At 43.6% G+C, this 22,624-nt stretch overlaps 2 protein-coding genes across 2 annotated transcripts in view; one reads left to right on the top strand and one right to left on the bottom strand.

Annotated features, from left to right (window-relative positions):
* The window catches only part of LOC144698126 (uncharacterized), a 476,455-nt gene extending 460,654 nt beyond the window's left edge, over positions 1-15,801 (bottom strand). The window contains exon 1 of the mRNA XM_078570065.1: positions 15,771-15,801. The gene's annotated coding sequence lies outside the window, so the exon portion shown is untranslated. The remainder of the gene's footprint in view (positions 1-15,770) is intronic.
* LOC144697691 (uncharacterized) overlaps positions 2,025-22,624 on the top strand; it is a 50,166-nt gene continuing 29,566 nt past the window's right edge. The window contains 2 exon segments of the mRNA XM_078569704.1: positions 2,025-2,695; positions 17,825-18,199. Coding sequence (XP_078425830.1) covers positions 2,025-2,695; positions 17,825-18,199 — 1,046 coding nt within the window.

Raw genomic sequence — 22,624 nt, 5'->3', positions numbered from 1 at the left:
AGGAGATGGCTGACATTTAAGATGACAAGCTAGTAAGGTAGGACATTAAAGAGTGAGGTGATGCATTTTGGGAGGACTAACAAGGCAAGGGAATACACGAGAGCGGTAGGACCCTTGGAAGTACAGAGGGTCAGAGGGACCTTGGTGTGTATGTCCATCAATCTTTGATGGCAGCAGGACAGGTAGATAACGTGGTTAAGAAGGCATATGGGATACTTACCTTTATTCGACAAGGCACTGAATACAAGAGCAGAGAGGTCATGATGGAGTTGTAAAAAGTGTTAGGCCACATCTGGAGTACTGTGTGAAATTCTGGTCACCACACTGTAGGAAGGATGTGATTGCACTGGAGAGGGTGCAGAGGAAATTTTCCAGGGTGTTGCCTGGGCTGGATCATTTCAGCTATGAAGAGAGACTAGATAGGCTGGAACAAAAACAAAAAGTGCTGGAAAAACTCAGCAGATCTGACAGCATCTGTGGAGAAAAAGACAGAGTTAACGTTTTGAGTCCATATGACTTCTTCAGAGCTAAAGGGAAGTAGAAATATTGTGAAATATATACTGTTTAAAGGAGGTGTAACAGGTGGAGGCAAAGGAGAGATTGCGAAAGATGTCATAAACAAAAGGTCAAAGGGCTGTTAATAGTGGTGGTACTGGCTAAAGGAGGTGCTAATGGAGACATGAAGAGTGGAAAGCAGAATGTGATATTGGCAGGACCAGGGTAAGCACTCTTGAAAGTGACAGATGGCCCTAGTGGGGGTGGGGGTGGGGTGGGGTGGGGTGGGGTGGGATGGGGTAGGGGGAGGGGATGGTGGTGGGAAAAAAGATTGAAAAGGCTAAAAGCTGGGGATAAAACAATGAATAAAAATTGAAATAAATTTTAAAAATAATAATAATGAAAATAAGTTGGAAAAAGATAAATAAAAATTAAGAAATAAAAATGATAGTAAAAAAAAGGGATCAAAAAGGGGTAGGTAGGCTGGGGTTGTTTTCCTTAGAGCAGAGAAGGCTGAGGGGGGACCTGATTGAGGTGTGCAAAATTTTGAGGGGCACAGATAGTGTAGATAGGAAGTAACCTTTCCCCTTAGTGGAGGGGTCAGTAACCAGGGGGCATAGATTTAAGGTAAGGAGCAGGAGGTTTGGAAGGGATTTGGGGAAAGATTTTTTCACCCAGAGGGTGGGGGGTTTTTGGAACTCACTGCCTGAGAGGGTGGTAGAGGCAGGAACCATCACAACATGTAAGAAGTATTTAGATGAACGCTTGAAATGCCATAGCACACAAGGCTATGGGCCAAGTGCTGGAAAATAGGATTAGAGTAGATAGAGGCTTGATGACCAGCGCAGTCACGATGGGCTGAAGGGCCTCTTTCCATGCTATAAAACTCTATGACTCTATTTTTGAATATAGATTGTGTATGTCTAGTGTTAATACAGTAAATGCTAGATTTTTATAGTTCTTTAATAAAGTACATTTATTATTATTTCTAGTTTTCCTATATAGTACTGTATATATTTCCAGTCATTAAGGCACAGAAGTTGTCCATTCAGCAACATGAGTCCATGCTGACTCTCTGTAGAGCCCCATTCCACCCGTATATCAAGAGAGGAAAGAATAAGCCAAAGCAACTAGAATTGGCTGTTCTGAATTTCTGTCCTATACTGACAATGATGGCTTTTGTAAATTCTTTTTACAGTATTTTAGGAGAGGATTTGCAGACAGAAATCTGAAAACATCACATCGTAACTTCACAAAGTCACTTGATTAATTGGGACGTGTAAAACACTGGCCTTTGAATCTGGAAGGAGAAATGTTTGTCTGTTCTGTCTGCTTCAAAAGGTTTTAAACATCAGTGTGACTGGATGTGTTCCAGTGTACTGACTGTGGAAAGAGACTTAACCAGTTATACAATCTGAACAAACATCGCACCATTCACAGCAGTGAGAGACTGTTGTCTGTCACATTATCTGTGTGGGGACGAGACTTCAACTCATCGTTGAATCTGGAGAGACACACGGCGACGCACCATGGAGAAACCATGGAAATGTGGAGACTGTGGGAAGGGATGCAAAGCTCCATCAGAGCTGGAGATTCATCTACGCAGTCACACTGGGGAGAGGCCATTCACCTGCTCTGAATGTGGGAAGGGATTCACTCAGTCATCCACCCTGCAGAAGCACCAGCGAGTTCACACTGGGGAGAGGCCGTTCACCTGCTCTGAGTGTGGGAAGCGATTCACTCAGTCATCCAGCCTGATGGCACACCACATCACTCACACCGATGAGAGACCCTTTAAATGCTCTGACTGTTTGAGTAGCTTCAAAAGTGCGGCAGATCTGAGGGTCCACCAACGCATTCACACTGAGGAGAGACCGTTCAGCTGCTCTCACTGCACAAAGAGGTTTACAACGTCATCCAACCTTTGGACTCACCAACGCGTTCACACCGGGGAGAGGCCGTTCATCTGCTCTGAGTGTGGGAAGGGATTCACTCAGTCTTCCAACTTGCGGGCACACCAGCGAGTTCACACCAGGGAGAAACCATTTGCCTGCCCTGAGTGTGGGAAGGAATTTATTCAGTCCTCCAACCTGCGGGCACACCAGCGAATTCACACTGGGGAAAGGCCGTTCACTTGCTCCGTGTGTGGGAAGGGATTCACTCGTTCATCACACTTACCGAGACACCAGCGAGTTCACAAGTGAATGCAGGGGTTGGATTCTGCTGTTATTGCTGCTGTTAATCCAGGACTGATCCATGTTCATTCTGACAATTGGTGAAGTGGGAGGGTTAGAGGGTTTCTTTCTACTGGACTGGCCGGTCTCACAACTTTGCTTCCAGTGAGCTGATGCTCTTTGAGCCTGGGAGTGCACATTTCCACTGAAATGATCCACAAAAGCTGTTGAAGTATATTTATTTTATCCTGAATAGTAAATAGTGTATTTCCTGCCACTACAGGTAGATTTGAAATAAATACATTTGTCTCTATTCCATTAGTCTACAGCACAGGGGCCAGGCCAGTCGGATCAGTTGGTCTTTGTCAGTATTTATGCTTCACATGAGCCTCCACTCACCCTCTTCATCTCCCCTCATCAGCATATCCTTCTATTCCTTTCTCCCTAATGTATGTATCAAGCTTCACCTTAAAAGAATTCATACTATTCACCTCAACCACTCACTGTGGTAGTGAGTCCCACATTCTCACCACTCGTTGGATGAAGATGCTTCTCATGAAATCCCTATTGAATTATTGAACCCCTTTATAATCTTAAAGACTTCCACCAGGTCACCCTTCAGTCTTCTCTTTTCTAGAGAATAGCGCCCCAGCCTTTCCTGAGGGTTAAATACTCTCAGTTCAGGTGTTATTCTTGTGAATCTTTGTTTCCCCTCCTCCAGTGCCTTATTTCCTTTCTCTAAATGGAGATCACAAATGTTGACCATCCTCCCAGTGTAGTCTAACCATGGTTCTGAACTAGTTGAACATAAACTCCGTGTTTTTCATTCTATCCCTCTAGAATGCCCTACACATGGGCCCCACATTCAAGGAAATTTGCGAAGTTCTAGGGAGTCTGGAGCGAGGATTTACGATATTGCCACCAGGGATGAGGGACTTCAGTTAGTTGGAAAGACTGGAGCAGCTGAAATCTCTCTCATTAGATCATTGAGTCATTAGTGTAGGGAATGGGGCCATTCGACCCTTTGAGTCCATGCTGACTGTCTGTAGAGAAAACCTGTCAGTCCCATTGCCCAGTCCTATCCCTGTAGTGCTCCATTTCCCTGAAGTGCCCATCCAATTTCCTTCAGAAATCATGCCATCATCTCTGCTTCTAGCACACTCATAGGAAGTGGGTTCTCGGTCATTGCCACTCACTTTAAATGCACACAAGGCTCACAGAGCACAGAAGGAGGCCATTTGGCCCATCGTGTTCATGTCAGATATTTGAGAAACTACCCAGTTAATCCCAGAATCCTGCAATTTTATTTTCCTTTCAAGAATCTGCCCAATTCTGTTTTGACAGATAGAGTCCAATCTGCTCTCTGCACCATTTTCAGGCAGTGCGTTCCACATCACAAAACTCGCTGTGTTTCAACACAAATAATTCAGGATGCAGCATGTTTGGATTTTCACAAGAGTGTTTGAAATGTTGTCAAAGACAAGGTTATTGCACAAAATTAAGACTCAATCCATGTTATTTTGATGTGCAGACAAAACGTAATATATCCAAATTTGTGGACAATTGGAAAAAATTGCATTTCTTTGCACCTTGCACCACCACATGACCTCCTACAGCTTTTTACAGCCAATGAAGTACTTCTGAAGTCTAGTCACTGTTGTAATGCATGAAACTGTAGGTAGGCCTGGGTAGCTAAATTTAGTTTTAAAAATCAATCACTTTCACACTGTATTCACTGTTATAGGCAACAAGGTTAAGGAAGCCATTTTAAACTCTAACGTGGCTGGATCTTTATTTTTTTATCATAAAAACTGCATCAACATAAATGTTTCCAGAACCTGCAGGCCCAATGCAAATTGTTTAAACAAAGAAACTATTTTCTAATTTTGATAAGTTATAGGACATCATATTCTACCAAAGTTCAGTTCAAGAAGGCTCATTGTTCAATCCAATCAAGATTAATAAGAAACTATTGTCTTCTGCAAACTGTCTTTTTGAACCACTCATTCTTGTGTCAACCAAATCTATGAATTAAATATTACTGTATTAATTAGCTACCAGTCAGTAACAGCTGATTGAATAAGTAGTGAGCCTTAATTGAATTATAATTAATAAATCAATTCTGAATCAGTAGTTATAGTAAAAGACTGAGTTTTATTTGCTGTAAAAATATAATACTTTAATTGCTGTGTATGTAAAGAATGTGCAATGAAGATAAATGTACTGGCAAGAGAGACCTTCAAATTCTGATTAGCCTCAACATTTGGAACTGTATAAGGGATCACATAGAATCAGATAAAGGGATCATATGAAACAGTTCTATTGTATTCCTGTCTAAGATAATGAGAGAAGGTGGTGTAAGTAATTTGGGATCCAATTAAATTAACCAATTGTCATGTTACAACAAGCCCCACTCTGACACGGGGTAATTGTCACATTGGACATAAAAGTAGAGGTTCTGAAGGTCTTCCTTGTTAGCCAAGTATGAAGATTCCCCAGGCTGAGTTCCAAGAAAATTACTGTCAAAGAAGGAGCCAGACTCCCGAGGCTGAATTCTATAAGAATTGCTGTCAAAGAAGGAGCCAGAGAGGGTTATACTTTTATGCACTGATCACCACATGAGGTTGTAAAGTCATTATTTTAAAGTTGTGAAGTAAACCTTTCTCTTTTAATAAACCTTTTTTTAAACTTACAATCCAGAGAATTCTGCCTTTGCCTTAATTGTCAAAATTCTTGTCTGAACCAAAGTGAATTCATTAATTGGCAAGTTGGGGGTGGCTGAAATCGATTAAGTTACAGATCATAAGATGAGGTAACACAAAACTTGAATTTAAAAACTTGCATTTGTAAGGGCCGTTCACAACCACAATACATCCCAAAGTGCTTTACAGCCAATGAAGTACTTTTTGAAGTGTAGTCACTGTTGTAATTTAGGAAACACAGCAGTCCCTGCTCTTCTCTGAAATTGTAGCCAGGGGAACGTCCAAGTCCACCCAAAGGGGCAGACGGGGCCCTTGGGTTGGCTTCTCATCCAGAAGAGAGCAGTTCCAACAGTCCAGCACTCCCTCAAGCTTCAACTTGCACAAGTTTTCAATTCCCATTTGACCTTTCTTTCTGTCTCTATTGCTCATGTCAATGACAGCCAGGCGACGGAGCTGAGGGCTGAATTTAGCCGAGAATAACGGGGCCTACGTCCCAGTTAAGAAATTGCAATGGGTGTCGACTAATAGACGGGAAGATGCTGATTGGCTGACTGGGAAATGGGCTTCTAGCCAATTGGGGAAGAAGTGGGGGGTGACCGGGGCTGCTGGTGATGGGACCCCTCAGGGTTCAGTGGCCCTGTGTCCAAAGCGGGGAGTCACAGGAACAGCGTACAGAGGAGCTAAAGAGAAACCATTTGGGTTCAGAACATTGTGCAAATCCTTTTACCTCTGGTTGTCTTTGATCCTCAAGTAATTTACGTTTTAAAAAAAAGTTCTGTTTCATTAATGAACTTTTATCAATAAAAATATTTGATTTTTCTGGACCTTTCATGATTAGCTTCATGCACTTTAGGGAAAGTGGGTGAGAGGGGTTGGCAGGCTCTTTAACAGCAAGTAAGTCCCTCCAAGGTAATTGGCAAAGGAGCCAGAGAGGGGGAATGTGATTTTATTTTTGACACAGCGATGTTAGAAAATGGGGTTCAGGGAGTTAATTAACTCTTTGTCCCCCTTTCCCAAACTCTTAAATGATTCACAGTGATAACATTGATTGGCGACAATGATTAGATTTTAGTCAGTATAAATGAGACCTGACAATTGCTCATGTCTGAGCAGTAGTATCAAAGTGCAGCAGCATTACCATTACACTCTGGGTAGAAGCACCATCTCCACGTAAATGCTCCCTGGTCTGTCCCAGATGCCATGGCACCAGTCAATGTAATATGTAAAACTTCTAAAAAATCTCTAAGATAAAAGCAAGATACTGCGGATGCTGGATATCTGAAACAAAAATTGCTGGAAAAATTCAGCAGGTCTGACAGCATCTGTGGCGAGGAAGGCAGAGTTAATGTTTCGAGTCCGTATGACTCCTCATCAGAACTAAAGAGAAATAAAAATGTGGTGAAATATAAGCAGTTTAAGGGTGAGGGGGGTTGGGACGGGTGGTGTTGGGACAGGTAGAGCTGGATAGAGGGCCAGTGATAGGTGGAGGCAAAGGAGAGATTGCCAAAGATGTCATAAACAAAAGATCAAAGGGGTGTTGACGGTGGTGATATTAGGTAAAGGATGTGCTAATGGTGACATTAAGGTGACAATGGTGACAACATTGTTTTAGCCCCACCTTTTAGCCTATTTCGATTCCCTCCTAAGGGCTCCTTCACCTTAAGCTCCCTTATCAAATCTGCCTCATTACACATCACTAAATCTAGAATTGCCTGTTCCCTAGTGGTAAGATTTTAGAGTCCATTATTAAGGATGTGATTTCAGAATACTTGGAAGTGCATGGTAAATTAGGGCAAAGTGAGCATGGTTTCATCAAGGGGAGGTCATGCCTGACAAATCAGTTAGAATTCTTTGAGGAGGTAACGAGTAGGTTAGACAAACGAGAGCCAATGGATGTTATCTACTTGGACTTCCAGAAGGCCTTTGACAAAGTGCCGCACAGGAGGCTGCTCAGTAAGATAAGAGCCCATGGTGTTAGAGGCAAGGTACTAGCATGGATAGAAGATTGGCTGTCTGGCAGGAGGCAGAGAGTGGGGATAAGGGGGTCCTTCTCAGGATGGCAGCCGGTGACTAGTGGAGTTCCGCAGGGGGCAGTGTTGGGACCACAACTTTTCACTTTATACGTTAATGATCTAGATGAAGGAACTGAGGGCATCCTGACTAAGTTTGCAGATGATACAAAGATAGGTGGAGGGACAGGTAGTATTGAGGAGGCAGGGAGGCTGCAGAAGGATTTGGACAGGTTAGGAGAATGGGAAAAGAAGTGGCAGATGGAATACAACGTGGGGAAGTGTGAGGTCATGCACTTTGGTAGGAAGAATAGAGGCATAGACTATTTTCTAAATGGGGAGAGAATTCAGAAATCTGGAGTGCAAAGGGACTTGGGAGTCCTAGTCCAGGATTCTCTTAAGGTTAACTTGCAGGTTGACGCGGTAGTTAGGAAGGCAAATGCAACGTTGGCATTTATTTCGAGAGGACTAGAATATAAAAGCAGGGATGTGCTGCTGAGGCTTTATAAGGCTCTTGTCAGACCACATTTAGAATATTGTGAGCAATTTTGGGCCCTGTATCTCAGGAAGGATGTGCTAGCCTTGGAGAGGGTCCAGAGGAGGTTCAAGAGAATGATCCCAGGAATGAAAGGCTTAACATATGAGGAACGTTTGAGGACTCTGGGTCTATACTCGATGGTGTTTAGAAGGATGAGGGGGGAGATCTGATTGAAACTTACAGAATACTGATAGAGTGGACGTGCAGAAGATGTTCCCATTAGTAGGAGAGACTAGGACCCGAGGGCACAGCCTCAGAGTAAAGGGAAGACCTTTTAGAACAGAGATGAGGAGAAACTTCTTTAGCCAGAGAGTGGTGAATCTATGGAATTCATTGCCACAGAAGGCTGTGGAGGCCAAGTCATTGAGTGTATTTAAGAGCGAGATAGATAGGTTCTTGATTGGTAAGGGGATCAAAGGTTACGTGGAGAAGGCGGGAGAATGGGGTTGAGAAACTTATCAGCCATGATTGAATGGCGGAGCAGACTCGATGGGCCGAATGGCCTAATTTCTGCTCCTATGTCTTATGATCTTATGGTATCCCCCCACCGCACCCCCACTAGGGCTATCTGTACCTTGCTCATCCTGCTTTCTACCCTTAATGTCACCATTAGCACATCCTTTAGCTAATGTCAACACTGTCAACACCCCTTTGACCTTTTGTTTATGACATCTTTGGCAATCTCTCCTTTGCCTCCACCTATCACTGGCCCTCTATCCAGCTCCACCTGTCCAACCCCCCTTAAACAGCTTATATTTCACCACATTTCTATTTCTCTTTAGTTCTGATGAAGAGTATTACAGACTCAAAATGTTAACTCTGTCTTCCTTGCCACAGATAGTGTCAAACCTGCTGAGTTTTTCCAGCAATTTTTGTTCTTGTCTCTAAAAATCTCCGTTCTTGTAGAATTCCTTCTTATACTTTGTTACATCGCAAAGTCTATGCAGATTGACTTAACCCAATCATTGCCGAGCCATCATTTGAATGGACCGATTACAAAACCCGTCATTGAATCATCTACACCCGTCCAGCCATGTCAAACTCTCAAACAATTGGCTTCCCTACGGTCCATCCCCAGGACAGGGAGTCAGCGTTCCCAGGCCAACCAGTGAAAACATGGTGGCCTTAACACTCAGTCCTCTGGGAGCTGTTTATCTCCCTGCATATAGCAAGTCATCTGTTCTCAGCTATGCTATATTTACTGCTGAACTTTGGCCCCTTTTAAACCTTTTGGATCAATAAAACATTCGGTCAATGAAGACCCAAAGCACAATTTCCCATCCTGTCACTTGTCAACCATCTTTACCCAAAGCGTAATCACAACAGGAGTAGAAGCAGGAGAAATGTAACAATCAAATTAAAAATAAATGCATAACTAGTCATAGAATTTAATTTAACGTTTGCTAATTAGCAAGAAATGCCAAATTAGGGGTACCCCAGCATTCTTACAGTCCACACCTTGAGGGGAAGAGAACTCTCTCTCCGACTCCTCACTCAATTTCACTCTGTTATTTTCCAGTTCTGTTCTGGCCCCCGCTGGGGTAACATTGACCTGATCTTTACTCCTCCTGAAGGAGCATCATGAGTTCTAAGTTACAAGTACATAAGGACATATGCTTTGAGCAACAAGTCAAGCATAGATGTACAAGTTTCTCCAGCTCTCTCTTTATCCCTATCCAACTTGTGGCTAGTTCTTACTGAGTATTATTTCTGCTAAGCCTCTAATTGTTCAGTCCAAGTTCTTATCCCTTTTTAATTTAATGTTACTCACTTATTGACCATGACCAGTGTACTTAATTCTGTCCTGGTTGTTTTAAAGTCAGTTTCACTATGGAGTATGTGTCAAATCCTTGATGATGTCAAAATGTTGTCTCATTCCCCTGGTCACAATCACCATTTAATGTCATTCTGGGTGTCAGGTAGCTGTGCATGGTTGGGACCAGTTCTTCAGCGCACGTTCACCATGCATTTCCCGCTGTTAGTTGTCTCACACGTAACAAATCACAGCTGTACACTCACACTGCTATCCCAAAATCATGACATATTATTGACTTTCAGGTGACCTCATGAAAAGATCAAAGTGGGTAACAGTCTCGAGATCTTCTATTATCTCCCCCAGTATGGTCCTGATATTTCAGGTAGTGGCCAGGCTTTCAAATGCGGTTTTCTATTTTTAAAAATGTTCACAGGCAAAGGATACAAATATCTCACTTATTTTGTCTCTACACTTCCCTGAATTCATGGCAATGTATATGGGCACCAGATTGATATATTCCATTGAACTGCACCCTTGATGAGTTATTCCAGTTCCTTCACTGTCCAGTACAATATTTTCATAATACTTTTGAAACAGAAAACAAACAGTCCCATTTGATTTCAGCTATTAACATATTTTGTTTGTCCTTTTTTTTAGATGTCAGGCCTGGGTTGTTCTTCTTGGAGCAAGGGAGTTTGAGGGAAGATTTGATAGAGGTGTACAGGAATATGACAGGTTTAGATAAGGTGGAGAAAGAAAAGCTGTTCCCATTAGCTGATGTACAGGGATGAAGGGACACACATTTAAGGTTTTGGGCAGGAGATGTGAGGAAGAACATTTTTACACAGCAAGTGGTATTGATCTGGAACTCACTGCCTACGAGGGTGTTGGAAGTGGAAATGATGAATGATTTCAAAAGGAAATTGGATGAACATTCGAGGGAAATAAACCTGCAGGGCTACGGGGTAGAACAGCGCAATGGGACTGGCTGGTTTGCTCAACAGAGAGCTGGCATGGACTCGACGGGCTGAACGGCCTCCTTCTATGCCTAAATGACTCTATGATCTGAAGAGAACAATTTCAGCTGCTCCAGTCTCTCCAGCTAATTGAAGTCCCTCATCCTTGGTGCCGTTCTCGAAAATCTCCTCGACACCCTCTCCGAGAACATCACATCTTTCCTAAAGTGTGGGGCCCATATATAGGGTTCCTTTTTAGAGGGATACAGTTAGACTTAGCATCATTATGGAAAAGGACAAAGATGGAACAGGAGTAAAAGTACTAAATTGGGGGAAGACAAATTTTACAAAGCTCAGAGGTGAGCTGGCGAGAGTGGACAGGATACAGCTAGCAGAAGGAAGAACTGTGTCAAATCAGTGGGAGGCATTCAAAGGTGAGATTCTACGGGCACAGTGTAGACATGTCCCCACAAAGAAAAAGGGTGGTACTGCCAAATATAGAGCCCCCTGATTATCCAGAAGCATACAGGCCAAGATAAAGCAGAAAAAGAAAGCTTCTGACAGTCACAAAAGAGTTAATACTGTAGAAAGCCTAGAGGAGTATAAAAAATACAGGAGTGAAGTAAAAATGGAAATTAGGATAGCAGAGAGGGGATAAGAAAAAATGTCGACAGGTAAAATCAAAGAAAATCCCAAGATGTTTTACCAGTACATTAAGAGCAAGAGAATAACTAAGGAAAAGGTAGGGCCTATCAGAGATGTACATGGTAACTTGTGAGTTGATGTAGAAGATGTGGGCAGGGTTCTCAATGAGTATTTTGTCTCTGTCTTCACTAAGGAGAGGGATGATGCAGACATTGTAGTTAAAGGGGAAGAGTGAAATATTGGATGCAATAAGCATAGTGAGAGAGGACGTAATGGAGGGACTGACATCCTTGAAGGTGGATAAATCACTAGGGCAGATGGACTGTATCCCAATCTGTTGAAAGAAGCCAGGGAAGAAATAACAGATGCTCTGAGTACCATTTTCCAATCCTCACTAGATACCGGTGAAGTCCCAGAGGATTGGAGGTCTGTGAACGTTGTACCATTAGTTGAAAAGGATGCGAGGGATAGGCCAGAAAATTATAGGCAAGTCAGTATGACTTCAGTGATGGGAAAATTATTGAAAACAATTCTGAGGAGCAGAATAAACTATCATTTGCAAAGACACGGATAGATCAGGGATAGTCAGCCTGGTTTTGTTAGGGGAAGATCCTGTGTTACTAACTTAATAGAATTTTTTGAGGAAGTAACAAGGAAGATTTATGAGGATAGTGCAGTGGATGTTGTCTACAAGGATTTCAGTAAGGGATTTGACAAGGTCCCACATAGCAGACTTGTCAGGAAAGTGACAGGTTGGGTCCAAAATTGGTTCAGCAACAGGAAACTAAAGGTAATGGTCAATGAATGTTTTTGCGAATGGAAAACGGTTTCCAGTGATGTTCCACAGGGCTCAGTATTGGGGCCCTTGCTGTAAATATTAATGATTTAGACTTAAATGTGGGAGGCATGATTGGGAAATTTGTAGATGACACAAAAATTGGCCATGTAGTTGATAGTTGAAGAGGATAGCTGTTGACTCCAGAATTATATCAATGGTTTGGTTGAATGGGTGGAAAAGTGGCAAATGGAATTCAATCCTGAAAAGCGTGAAGTAATGCATTTGGGGAGGGCAAAAAAAACAAGGGAATGTTCAATAATCGGGAAGCTATTGAGAGGGATTGAGGAAGTGAGAGACCCTGGAGTGCATGTCCACAGTGCCTTGAAGGTGGCAAGACAGGTGGACAAGATGGTCAAGAAAGCATATGGAATGCTTTCATTTATTGGGCGAAATATTGAATACAAAAGCAGGGATGTAATGATGTATAAAATTGTAGTTTGTAATTCACTGCCTAAGTTTGTGGTTGAGGCTGAAACACTCAACTCACTTAAAAGCTACCTGGACCTGCATCTGAAGTGCTGTAACCTGCAAGGCTACGGACCAGGTGCTAGAAAGTTTGGGTTAAAATGAGCGGCTAGTTTCTTATTTCTCTTTTTTGGCTGGTGCAGACACGATGGGATGAATGGCCTCTTTCTGCACCGTAACTTTTCTATGGTTCTATGGATAGAATTGAGAAGCAGGAAGGTTATCTTCCACTGGTTTGGAACCATGGTTAGACGACACTGGGAGGACAGTCAATATTTGTGATCTCCATTTAGAGAAAGGAGACAGACACACCGGAGAAGGTGGCAAAAATATTCAGAAGGATCAGACCAGAACTGAGAGCGTTTAACCCTCAGGAAAGGCTGGGCTGCCTTCCTCTAGAAAAGAGAAGACTGAAGGGTGACCTGATGGAAGTCTTTAAGATTATAAAGAGGCTCAATAATCCAATAGGCATTTCATGAGAAACCTCTCTACCCAGCAAGTGGTGAGAATGTGAAGCTTGCGACCACAGCGAGTGGTTGAGGTGAATAGCATGAATATATTTAAGAGGAAGCTAGATACACACATTAGGGAGAAAGGAATAGAAGGATATGCTGATGGGGGGAGTGGAGGCTCATCTGGAACATAAATACTGACATAGACCGATTGAGCTGACTGGCCTGGTCCCTGTGCTGTAGACTCAATGGAACAGAGACAAATGTATTTATTTTAGATATACCTGTAGTGGTGGGCAAAACACTATTTACTACCCAGGATAAAATAAATATACTTCACCAGCTTTTGTGGATCATTTCGGTGGAAACGTGCACTCACAGGCTGAAAGAGCATCAGCCCACTGGAAGCAAAGCTGTGAGGCCTGTCCAGCAGAAAGAAACCTCTGACCCTCCCACTTCACCAACCGTCAGAGTGAACATGGTTCAGTCCTGGATGTGATTAACAGCAGCAATAACAGCAGAATCCAACCCCTGTAATCACTTGTGAACTCACTGGTGTCTCAGCAGGTGAGATGAATCACTGAATCCCTTCCCACACTCAGAGCAAATGAATGGCCTCTCCCCAGTGTGAACCCGCTGGTGTCTCAGCAGGCTGGATAACTGAGTGAATCTTTTCCCACACTCAAAACAGGCGAATGGTCTCTCTTCAGTGTGAACACGCCGGTGTCTCTGCAGGTTGGATGAAGTAGTGAATTTTTTCCCACACTCAGAGCAGGTGAATGGCCTCTCCCCATTGTGAATGCGTTGATGTGTCAGCAGGCTGAATGAATGAGTGAATCTCTTCCCACATACGGAGCATGTGAATGGTCTCTCACTGGTGTGAAGGCACAGGTGTGTCTTAAGGCTGGATAACTGATTGAATCCCTTGCCACACTCAGAGCAGGTGAACGGCCTCTCCCCAGTGTGAACTCGCTGGTGTACGAGCAGGGTGGATGAATCAATATATCCCTTCCCACACTCAGAGCAGGTGAATGGCCTCTCCCCAGTGTGAACTCGCTGGTGTAACAGCAGGGCGGATGAATCAATGAATCCTTTCCCACAATCAGAGCAGGTGAATGACCTCTCCCCAGCGTGAACTCTCTGGTGTGTCACCAGATTGGATGACTGACTGAATCCCTTCCCACAGTCAGAGCAGGTGAATGGTCTCTCCCCAGCATGAACTCTCTGGTGTGTCTGCGGATGGGATGACTGACTGAACCCCTTCCCACACTCAGAGCAGGTGAAAGGCCTCTCCCCTGTGTGAACGCGTCGATGAGTTTCCAGCCCAGATGGGAACTGGAATGCCTTCCCACAGACACCACATTTCCATGGTTTCTCCATGGTGAGGGTGTCCTTGTGACTCTCTAGATTCAATGATCAGTTGAAGCCTTGCCCACAAAAAGAACATCTGTACGGTTCTCCCCACTGTGAATGATGCAATGTTTTTTCAGGATGTGTGACTGGTTAAAGCTCTTTCCACAGTCAGTTCACTGGAACACTCTCACTCAAGTGTGTGTGTGTGTCTTGGTACCTTTCTAGTTGCACTGATGTTCAAAACCTTTTGAAGGAGACAGACTAGACAAATGTTTCTCCATCTAGATTTAAAGGCTGATGGTATTCACGTCCCAATCAATCGAGTGACTCTGTCAGGCCTTGACGCTTTGTTTGGTATCTGTCTCCAAATCCTCCCCTTCTAATATTCTGTAAATGGAGTTTACAAAAGTCATCACTTTCAGTACAGGGTAGAAATTCAGAAAAGAAAAATCTAGTTTCTGTGGAACATTCTTTCCTCTCTCATTCCCCAAAACCTGTAAATATCTGACCCCAACAATCTCTCTCCATTCTCACTCCTCTGTAAATAATATACATCCATCTAGTTCTCATGAAGGTGTCATTCCAGGCTGATCAGCAGATTGACGCTCACCACTTCCTGTCCTGTACACAAGAGACCTGAAAATCTTCATGCAGGCTGCTAGCCTATATATGTATTTGTGTATCTTGGTCAAAAAATTTGTGTGATATAAAGTTCTGTATTACTTAGGTAAGATATGGTGGGATGTGAGGAAGAACTTTATTTAGACAGCGAGTGGTCATGACCTGGGACTCGCTGCCTATGAGAGTGATGGAAACAGTGATGATTAACGATTTCCAAATGAAACTGGATGAACACTTGAAGGAAATAAACTTGCAAGGGAACAGGATATAGAGGGGGAATGGGACAGACTGGATTGCCCTACAGAGATTCAGCATGGACTTGAGCTGCCGACTGGAATCCCGCTGTGCCATAAGGACTCTATGGCTGGAAATAAATAATGTAGCTATCGTACTATTTTACAAAACTAGAAATAATAATAAATTACAGAACTATAAACAATATATCTACTATGTATCATATAACAACACTGACATATTGATCTCGTTACAATCCCCTTAAAATAAGCAATTTCCCAGACAACCCCAACAGAATAAACCGAAGGACAAGGCTTCACTTTTTAAAAAAATTTACCGTAATTCTCAAACTAAAAGGCAAATAGTATTTGAATAGACAGGATAAATTTGACTTAAAATAGCTCATATAATTCAAACAGGTTCAACAAAATCAAAGCATTTCACTCCTCAGCATTTATGGCACTAATTCCAGTTACAGAGTCCCACATATCTCTGTATTTCCCAGGGGGAAGAAAGAAAGTGTTTTACCCACAGATGTTGGACAGAGGAGGAAGTTTTACTGTGTTTATAGACTCATAGACGTCTACAGCACAGAAGAAGGCCATTCAGCCCATCATGTCCGCGCCGGTCAACAAAGATCTGGCTACACTAATCGCATTTTCCAGCACTTGGTCCATAGCCCTGGAGGCCATGGCAATGCAAGTGAATATCTAAATACCTCTTAAATGTTACCAGAGTTTCTGACTCAACCACCCTTTCAGGCAGTGAGTTCCAGACCCTCACTAGACTCTGGGTGAAAAAATTTCTCAACTCTGTTCTTAGCCTTCTACCTCTTGCCTTATTGACCCCTCTGCTGATGGAAAAAGTATCTTCATATCCACCCTATCTATGCCCCTCATAATCTTATGCACCTCTTTCAGGCCCCCTCTCAACCTTCGCTGCTCCAAGGAAAACAACCCCAGCCTATCCAATCTCTCCTCACAGCTCAGACCCTCCAGCCTAGGCAGCATCCTGGTAAATCTCCCTCTGCACCCTCTCCAGTGCAATCACATCCTTCCTATAATGTGGTGACCAGAACTGCACACAGTACTCTCGCTGTAGCCTAACCAGCGTTTTATACGGTTCCAGCATAACCTCCCTGTTCTTGTATTCGATGCCTCGGCTAATAAAGGCAAGTATCCCATATGCCTTCTTAACCACCTTATCTACCTGCCCTGCTACCCTCAGGGATCTGTGGATATGCGCACCAAGGTCCCTCTGATCTTCAGTTCTTTCCGTGGTCCTGCCATTCACAGTGTCATCCTCGCCTTGTTAGCCCTCCCCAAGTGCATTAACTCACACTTTTCCGGGTTGAATTCCATTTGCCACTGCTCTGCCCACCTGACCTACCCTCGTTTGTGAAGCTAAGAACAAATCCGGTGCTGTTTAAAGTCAAACTACATGACGTGGAAGAAAATAAAGGAGCACAGATTATAAACTCCCCTCCTCCACTCCCTCAGCTGACAGTCCAGCGCGCAGGCGCAGAAAGAGGTGCTGACCTGACCTTCGCTGTCCGGAGCAGGCGCAGTGCAGTTGCCGCCATCGGTCGCGCTCGATCTCTTTTCGGACCAGCCAGCCGCCGTAGACAGTGTGGGGGAGGAGGAGTTCGCCGAGCGGCGTCTCGTTCTGGCTGGAGCCGTCAGCCGGTTACCTGGAAACCTTGGCTCGAGGAGTCGGGGAACAATGGGTGGGGGTGGGGCTCCCGTGTCCGCGCGCCTGGCCTGCAGACTGGAACCCGAGGACGTCACCGCGGAGCAGAGTGATTCCTATTGGCTGATTCAGGCGGAATTCCATTGTGGACGTCACACCCCTTCCTACTGTATCCCTCATTAAGAAATACAGTGCTATATGTCACATTTTTAGTCCACTTATATGTACATACCAGCAGCCTCCATAAACATTTTCGGTCTCTGGTTCCAGGACATGCAGCACTGACCATGGTCTGTCGATCAGCATGAATCGCTCCTTCAGGACAATTGGGAGGTTCAAAGTTATGTGCGGCAAAGTAAGAATGGGGAGGAGGTGTCTGGGATGACTTTTGGATGAAAGAAGAATGAACGTTCCATAGAAACTAGAATTGTCTGTTCTGAATTTCTATCCTGTACTGACAGTGATGATTTTTGTAAACTCCTTTTACAGGATATTAGGAAGGAGAGGGTTTGTAGACAGAAATCTCAAACCAAATGTTTCCTCAAGATCTGACAGTCACTCGATTTATCAGGACCTGAATATCATCAGCCTTTGAACCTAGAGGGTAAAATGTTTGCCTGTTATGTCTGCTTCAAAAGGTTTTAAACATCAGTGTGACTGGAAAAGCACCGAGACACACAAATACCTGAGTGAGGGTGTTCTAATGCACAGATTTTAACCAGTTCAACCCGTTTAAACAGCCTGAAAAAAACATCACGTCATTCACAGTGGGGAGGGACTGTACATGTGTTCTGTGTGAGGGCGAGGCTTCAACTGATTGTCCAACCTGGAGAGACACAAGGACACCGGCACCATGGAGAAACCGTGGAAATGCGGGGAATGTGGGAAAGATTTCAGATGCCCATCTAAACTGGAGATTCATCGACGCAGTCACACTGGAGAGAGACGGTTCACCTGCTGTGAGTGTGGGAAGGGATTCAGTCATTCATCTGCGCTGCTGACACACCAGCGAGTTCACACTGGGGAGAGGCCATTCACCTGCGCTGAATGTGGGAAGGGATTCAGTGATTCTTCCACCCTGCAGAAACACCAGCGAGTGCACACTGGGGAGAGGCCATTCACCTATTATGAGTGTGGGAAGGGATTCAGAGATTCATCCACCCTGCTGACACATCAGCGAGTTCACACTGGGGAGAGACCGTTCATTTGCTCCCTGTGTGGGAAGGCATTCACTCGGATATCTAACCTTCTGAGACACCGACGAATTCATAAATGACTGCATGGGTTAGATTCTTCTGTCATTGCTGCTGTTAATTATATCCAGCACAGAACCATGTTCATTCCATGTGGGATCATCCAGCAGGAGCCAGCACAAGCCAGCTGACTGAGGGGGTGGTGGGGGCTGGTGCAAGAACTTCTTGTGGACTGAGGCTGCTTCCCTTCAGAGGCCACTGAGTACATTGTGGGATCATCTTTCTGGTCTGAGAATCCACTCCTTTCCCCCTGTATAATGCTGGCTGAGAATAGACATCGGGGCTCAATGTACTGACAGTACCTCTGCCACTGAAGATGGGTGGAGGTAATGTTCTCATCCCTGTTATTCTGTTTGTCTGTAAGCAATTTATCTCACAAACTAATGGCAGATTTTACCGGAACCTGGTACACTGACAGGGTATGAACCACAGAAGAACTGATTTATTTTTGGTGAAGATCGGGATCCTGGAATTTTTTTCAAGGATCCGCTCACATTGGCAGATCGGTAGGATTGACTTTTTCTTTTCGATTTTTGTGATTTGTTTTATTTCGAATGGTGATTGTTTTACAATGCTGTGGATTGTTTCTGCTGCTGGGGTGGAATTTGTCACAGCTGTCAAAATGTCAACAGTTTTCAGAGCAGGTTGCCGGATGTGGATTTGCCTGAAGCCTCTTCAATGAGATGGACACTCTTAATAAGAACATTTATTCTTTCAGCTTTGGAGTTACAGAGTTTGTTTTCAACCCTGTTTGTTTGTCTGTCTGTAACAATATGTCTAAAAAACTAATGGATGGATTTGAACAAAATGTGCTACACAAATAAGATATGGCTGAAGGAAGAAATGATTAGATTTGGTGAACATGTGGACTGGAACCAGATCCTGGATTTTTTAAAAACAAAAAACTACTGCGGATGCTGGAAATCCAAAACAAAAACAGAATTACCAGGAAAAATTCAACACCTCTTTGATCCTTTTGTCTGTGACATCTTTTGATTATCTGCTCCTATCACTGCTTGCTTGTCCCTACAACCACCCCACCCTCAATTTCTCTCCCCCCGCCCCCCACCTTAAACCAGCTTATATTTCACCCCTCTCCTAACTATACTTCAGTTCTGTTGAAGGGTCATGTGAACCTGAAACGTCAACTCTTTTCTTCTCCACCGATGCTGCCAGACCTGCTGAGTTTTTCCAGGTAATTCTGTTTTTGTCCTGGATTTTTTAATATTCATATGCATGGCCTGGTCCTCTGCAGGCAAAAGGAATTTGTCTAGGCATTGCACCTTTTCAATTAAACAAAAACATGGGGGACAATTGTTCCCTGATGCATTCGCCAGGGCAACATCTTGACCAATCAGATTCGACTTGCCATCCAACCAGCACCCTGTTTCTCAGTATTAATTGTTCCCTTTGAGATATGGTATTCTTGCATCTATCCTGATGAGTGCTAGGTGAAAAGCTTTGACATGTCTCTTTTTTTTCCAGGAACATTCAAATTGTTTAAATAATTTGTCAACATTGGGAGGTTGGGTGAAATAATATTTTTTTTCTCTCTCCAACAATTTATCATAAACAATGATAAATTGCCTGGAAGATGACATACATTTGCACTCTCTCTTTCCTTCACTTTGTATTTCTCCCAGTACACTAATTGGGGTTTCTCTCTGCCTCTCCCTCACACTGTGTTTCTCTCAGTTCACTGACTGAAGTCTTTCTCTCTCTCTCACACTGTTTCTCTCAGTGCACCAACTGGGCTATCTTTCTCTCCCTCTCACACTGTGTTTCTCTCAGTACACTAACTGGGTTCTCTCTCTCACTCTCTCTGTCTCTCCCTCTCACTATCTCTCTCCCTCACCCTGCGTTTCTCTCAGTACACTGACTGAGGTCTCTCCCAATCCTTGTTACTGTCAGTATAAATCCTGATTTGAAAAGGCACGGATTACTCAAGGACAGTCAGCATGGATTTGTCAAGGGAAGGCTGTGTCTGACTAAATCAATTTAATTTTTTGAGGACATAACAAGAAGGGTTGATGAGGGTACTGCATTTGCTGTGGCCGATATGGATTTTAGCAAGGCTTTTGATAAGGATCCATATGGCAAACTGATCAGTCAATTAAACATTCATGGGATCCAAGTGGAAGTAGCAAGTTTGATCCAATACTGGCTCAGTGGCAGGAAACAAAAGGTAATGTTCAATAGATGTTTTTGTGATTGGAAGATTGTTTCCAGTGGGGCTCCACAGGTAACAATACCCGTCACTTACTGTTTGTGATATATATCAATGATTTAGACTTAAACATAGGAGTTATGATTAAGAAGTTTGCAGATGATGCACAAATTGGCTGTGGGTTTGATAGTGAGGAAGAAAGCTTTAGACTACAGGAAGATATCAATGGACTGGTCAGGTGGGCAGAGAAGTGACAAATGGAATTCAAGCCCGGAGAAGAGTGAGGTAATGAATTTGGTGAAGGCTAACAAGGCAATGGATTTACCACAATATATGGTAGGATAGTGAAAAATGTAGAGGAACAGAGGGACCTTGGAGTTTATCTCCGACCATCCCTGAAGGTAGCAGCACAGGTAGATAAGGTGGTTAAGAAAGCACAGAGATACTTTCCTTTAATAACCGAGGTCTAGAATATAAGAGCAGGGAGGTTATGCTAGAATTGTATAAAACACTAGTTGGACCACAGCTGGAGTACTGTGTACAGTTCTGGTTACCAAATTACAGGAAGAGTGTGATCGCACCAGAGAGGGTACAGAGGACATTTATGATGATGTTACCAAGAATGGAGAATTTTAACAATGAGGAAGGATTGGAGAGGCTGGGTTTTTTTCCTTTGGAACAGAAGAGGCTGAAGGAAGATTTGTATGTATTTCTGAGGGGCCCACATAGAGTGAATATTTCCCATAGCAGAGAGGCCAGTAAGCAGGGAGCATTGATTTACAGTCATTGCTGGAAGGATTAGAGGGGAGTTGAGTAATTTTTTCACCCAGAAGGTGTGGAGGTTTGGAACTCACTGCCTGAAAGGTTGGTAGATGCAGAAATCCTCATCATAATTTAAAAAAAAATCTTGGATATGAACTTGAGGTGATGTAACCTACAGGGATACAGACCAGGAGCTGAAAGGTGGTGTTAGACTGGATTGTTCTTTTTTGGCTGCCACAGACATGATGGACCGAATGGCCTTCTCTGCTGTAAATATATTATGTACCTATGAGAGGGCAGATGGGACCCCAGTTTAACCTCTCATTTGAAATACAGAACCTCCGACAGTGCAGCATTCTCTCAGTACTGACATTGATTTAGAGGGGTGGAAAGGTTTAAAGAGGGAAACCCCGAGTTCAATCCCAGAGAATTTTGAGGTAATTAATTTGAGGAAGGCTAACAAAGCAAGGGAATACAGAACAAATGGTAGAATAGTGAGAAATGTAGAGGAACAGAAGGACCCTGGAGTGTATGCCTACAGACTCCTGAAGGTAACAGCACAGGTAGATAAGGTGGTTAAAAAAGCACTTGGAATATTTTTCTTTAATAGCCGAGGCCTGCGTATCTCCAGCACTTTCCGCTTGTATTTAAATCTATATCCTTACGCTTGAAGTTAACAAACTGATTGGCTAAGGGGGCGTCACAATAAAATACAGTAACTACCCACATACTTTCTGTCAGTGCGCCCTCCCACCCCCACATTTCATCCAGGTCTGACGAGCTTCGAGATTGGGATCCGGATGAGTAATGGCAGCCATAGCTCCCACAATCCTCCGCGCTGGTGAAACCGCTCCATCCGTCACGCGGCAGGCGACCCGGGACTGCGCATGACCAAGGGAGAGAGAAGCTGCGCATGTGTGGAGGAGAGCCCATATCTCCCCCCCAATTTTTATTATGTTGAGATGTTGACCAATGGGAAGACTGGGAGGACCGGAAGTACTCTGGTGCTCCAGTCAATCAGAGCGCAGGCTTTGTGTCTCCAGCGCTTGAGCTTCACAGAGACGAAAACTTCCTCCTGTGTCCAACATCTGTGAGTAAAACACTTTCTTTTCTCCCCCTTTCCATTTCTTTTCTAATTCTGGGTTTAAATTGTTGATTTGCAGGAACTGAAGGGAAATGAAGTGAATCCAGGGAGGGTGCAGACTCTGGAAAGGTTAGCCCATCTCTCACTCTTAAAGACATTGAGATCCTTTGCTCCCTCAGCTCGACACATTTATTTGTCTGGCTAAAAGGATGGTCTCTTTCTTAATGTTCATAATTAAGGGGATGGTTTCCCCAGGAGATGGCTGACATTTAAGGGACAGTAAATTAATATTGGAAGAGTTATGTCGAGTGTTGTTATATGATACATATTAGAGATATTATTTATGGTTCTTTAATCATGTACATTTATTATTATTTCTATTCTTGTAATATATGAGGTGGTAGCATTTTACATTTCCAACCATAGAGTCA

The sequence above is a fragment of the Cetorhinus maximus genome, chromosome 23, assembly GCF_964194155.1.
Source record: "Cetorhinus maximus chromosome 23, sCetMax3.hap1.1, whole genome shotgun sequence".
Taxonomy (NCBI): Eukaryota; Metazoa; Chordata; class Chondrichthyes; order Lamniformes; family Cetorhinidae; genus Cetorhinus; species Cetorhinus maximus.
The sequence above is the reverse complement of the archived record's forward strand: the minus strand, read 5'-3'. Positions and strand labels throughout refer to the sequence as shown.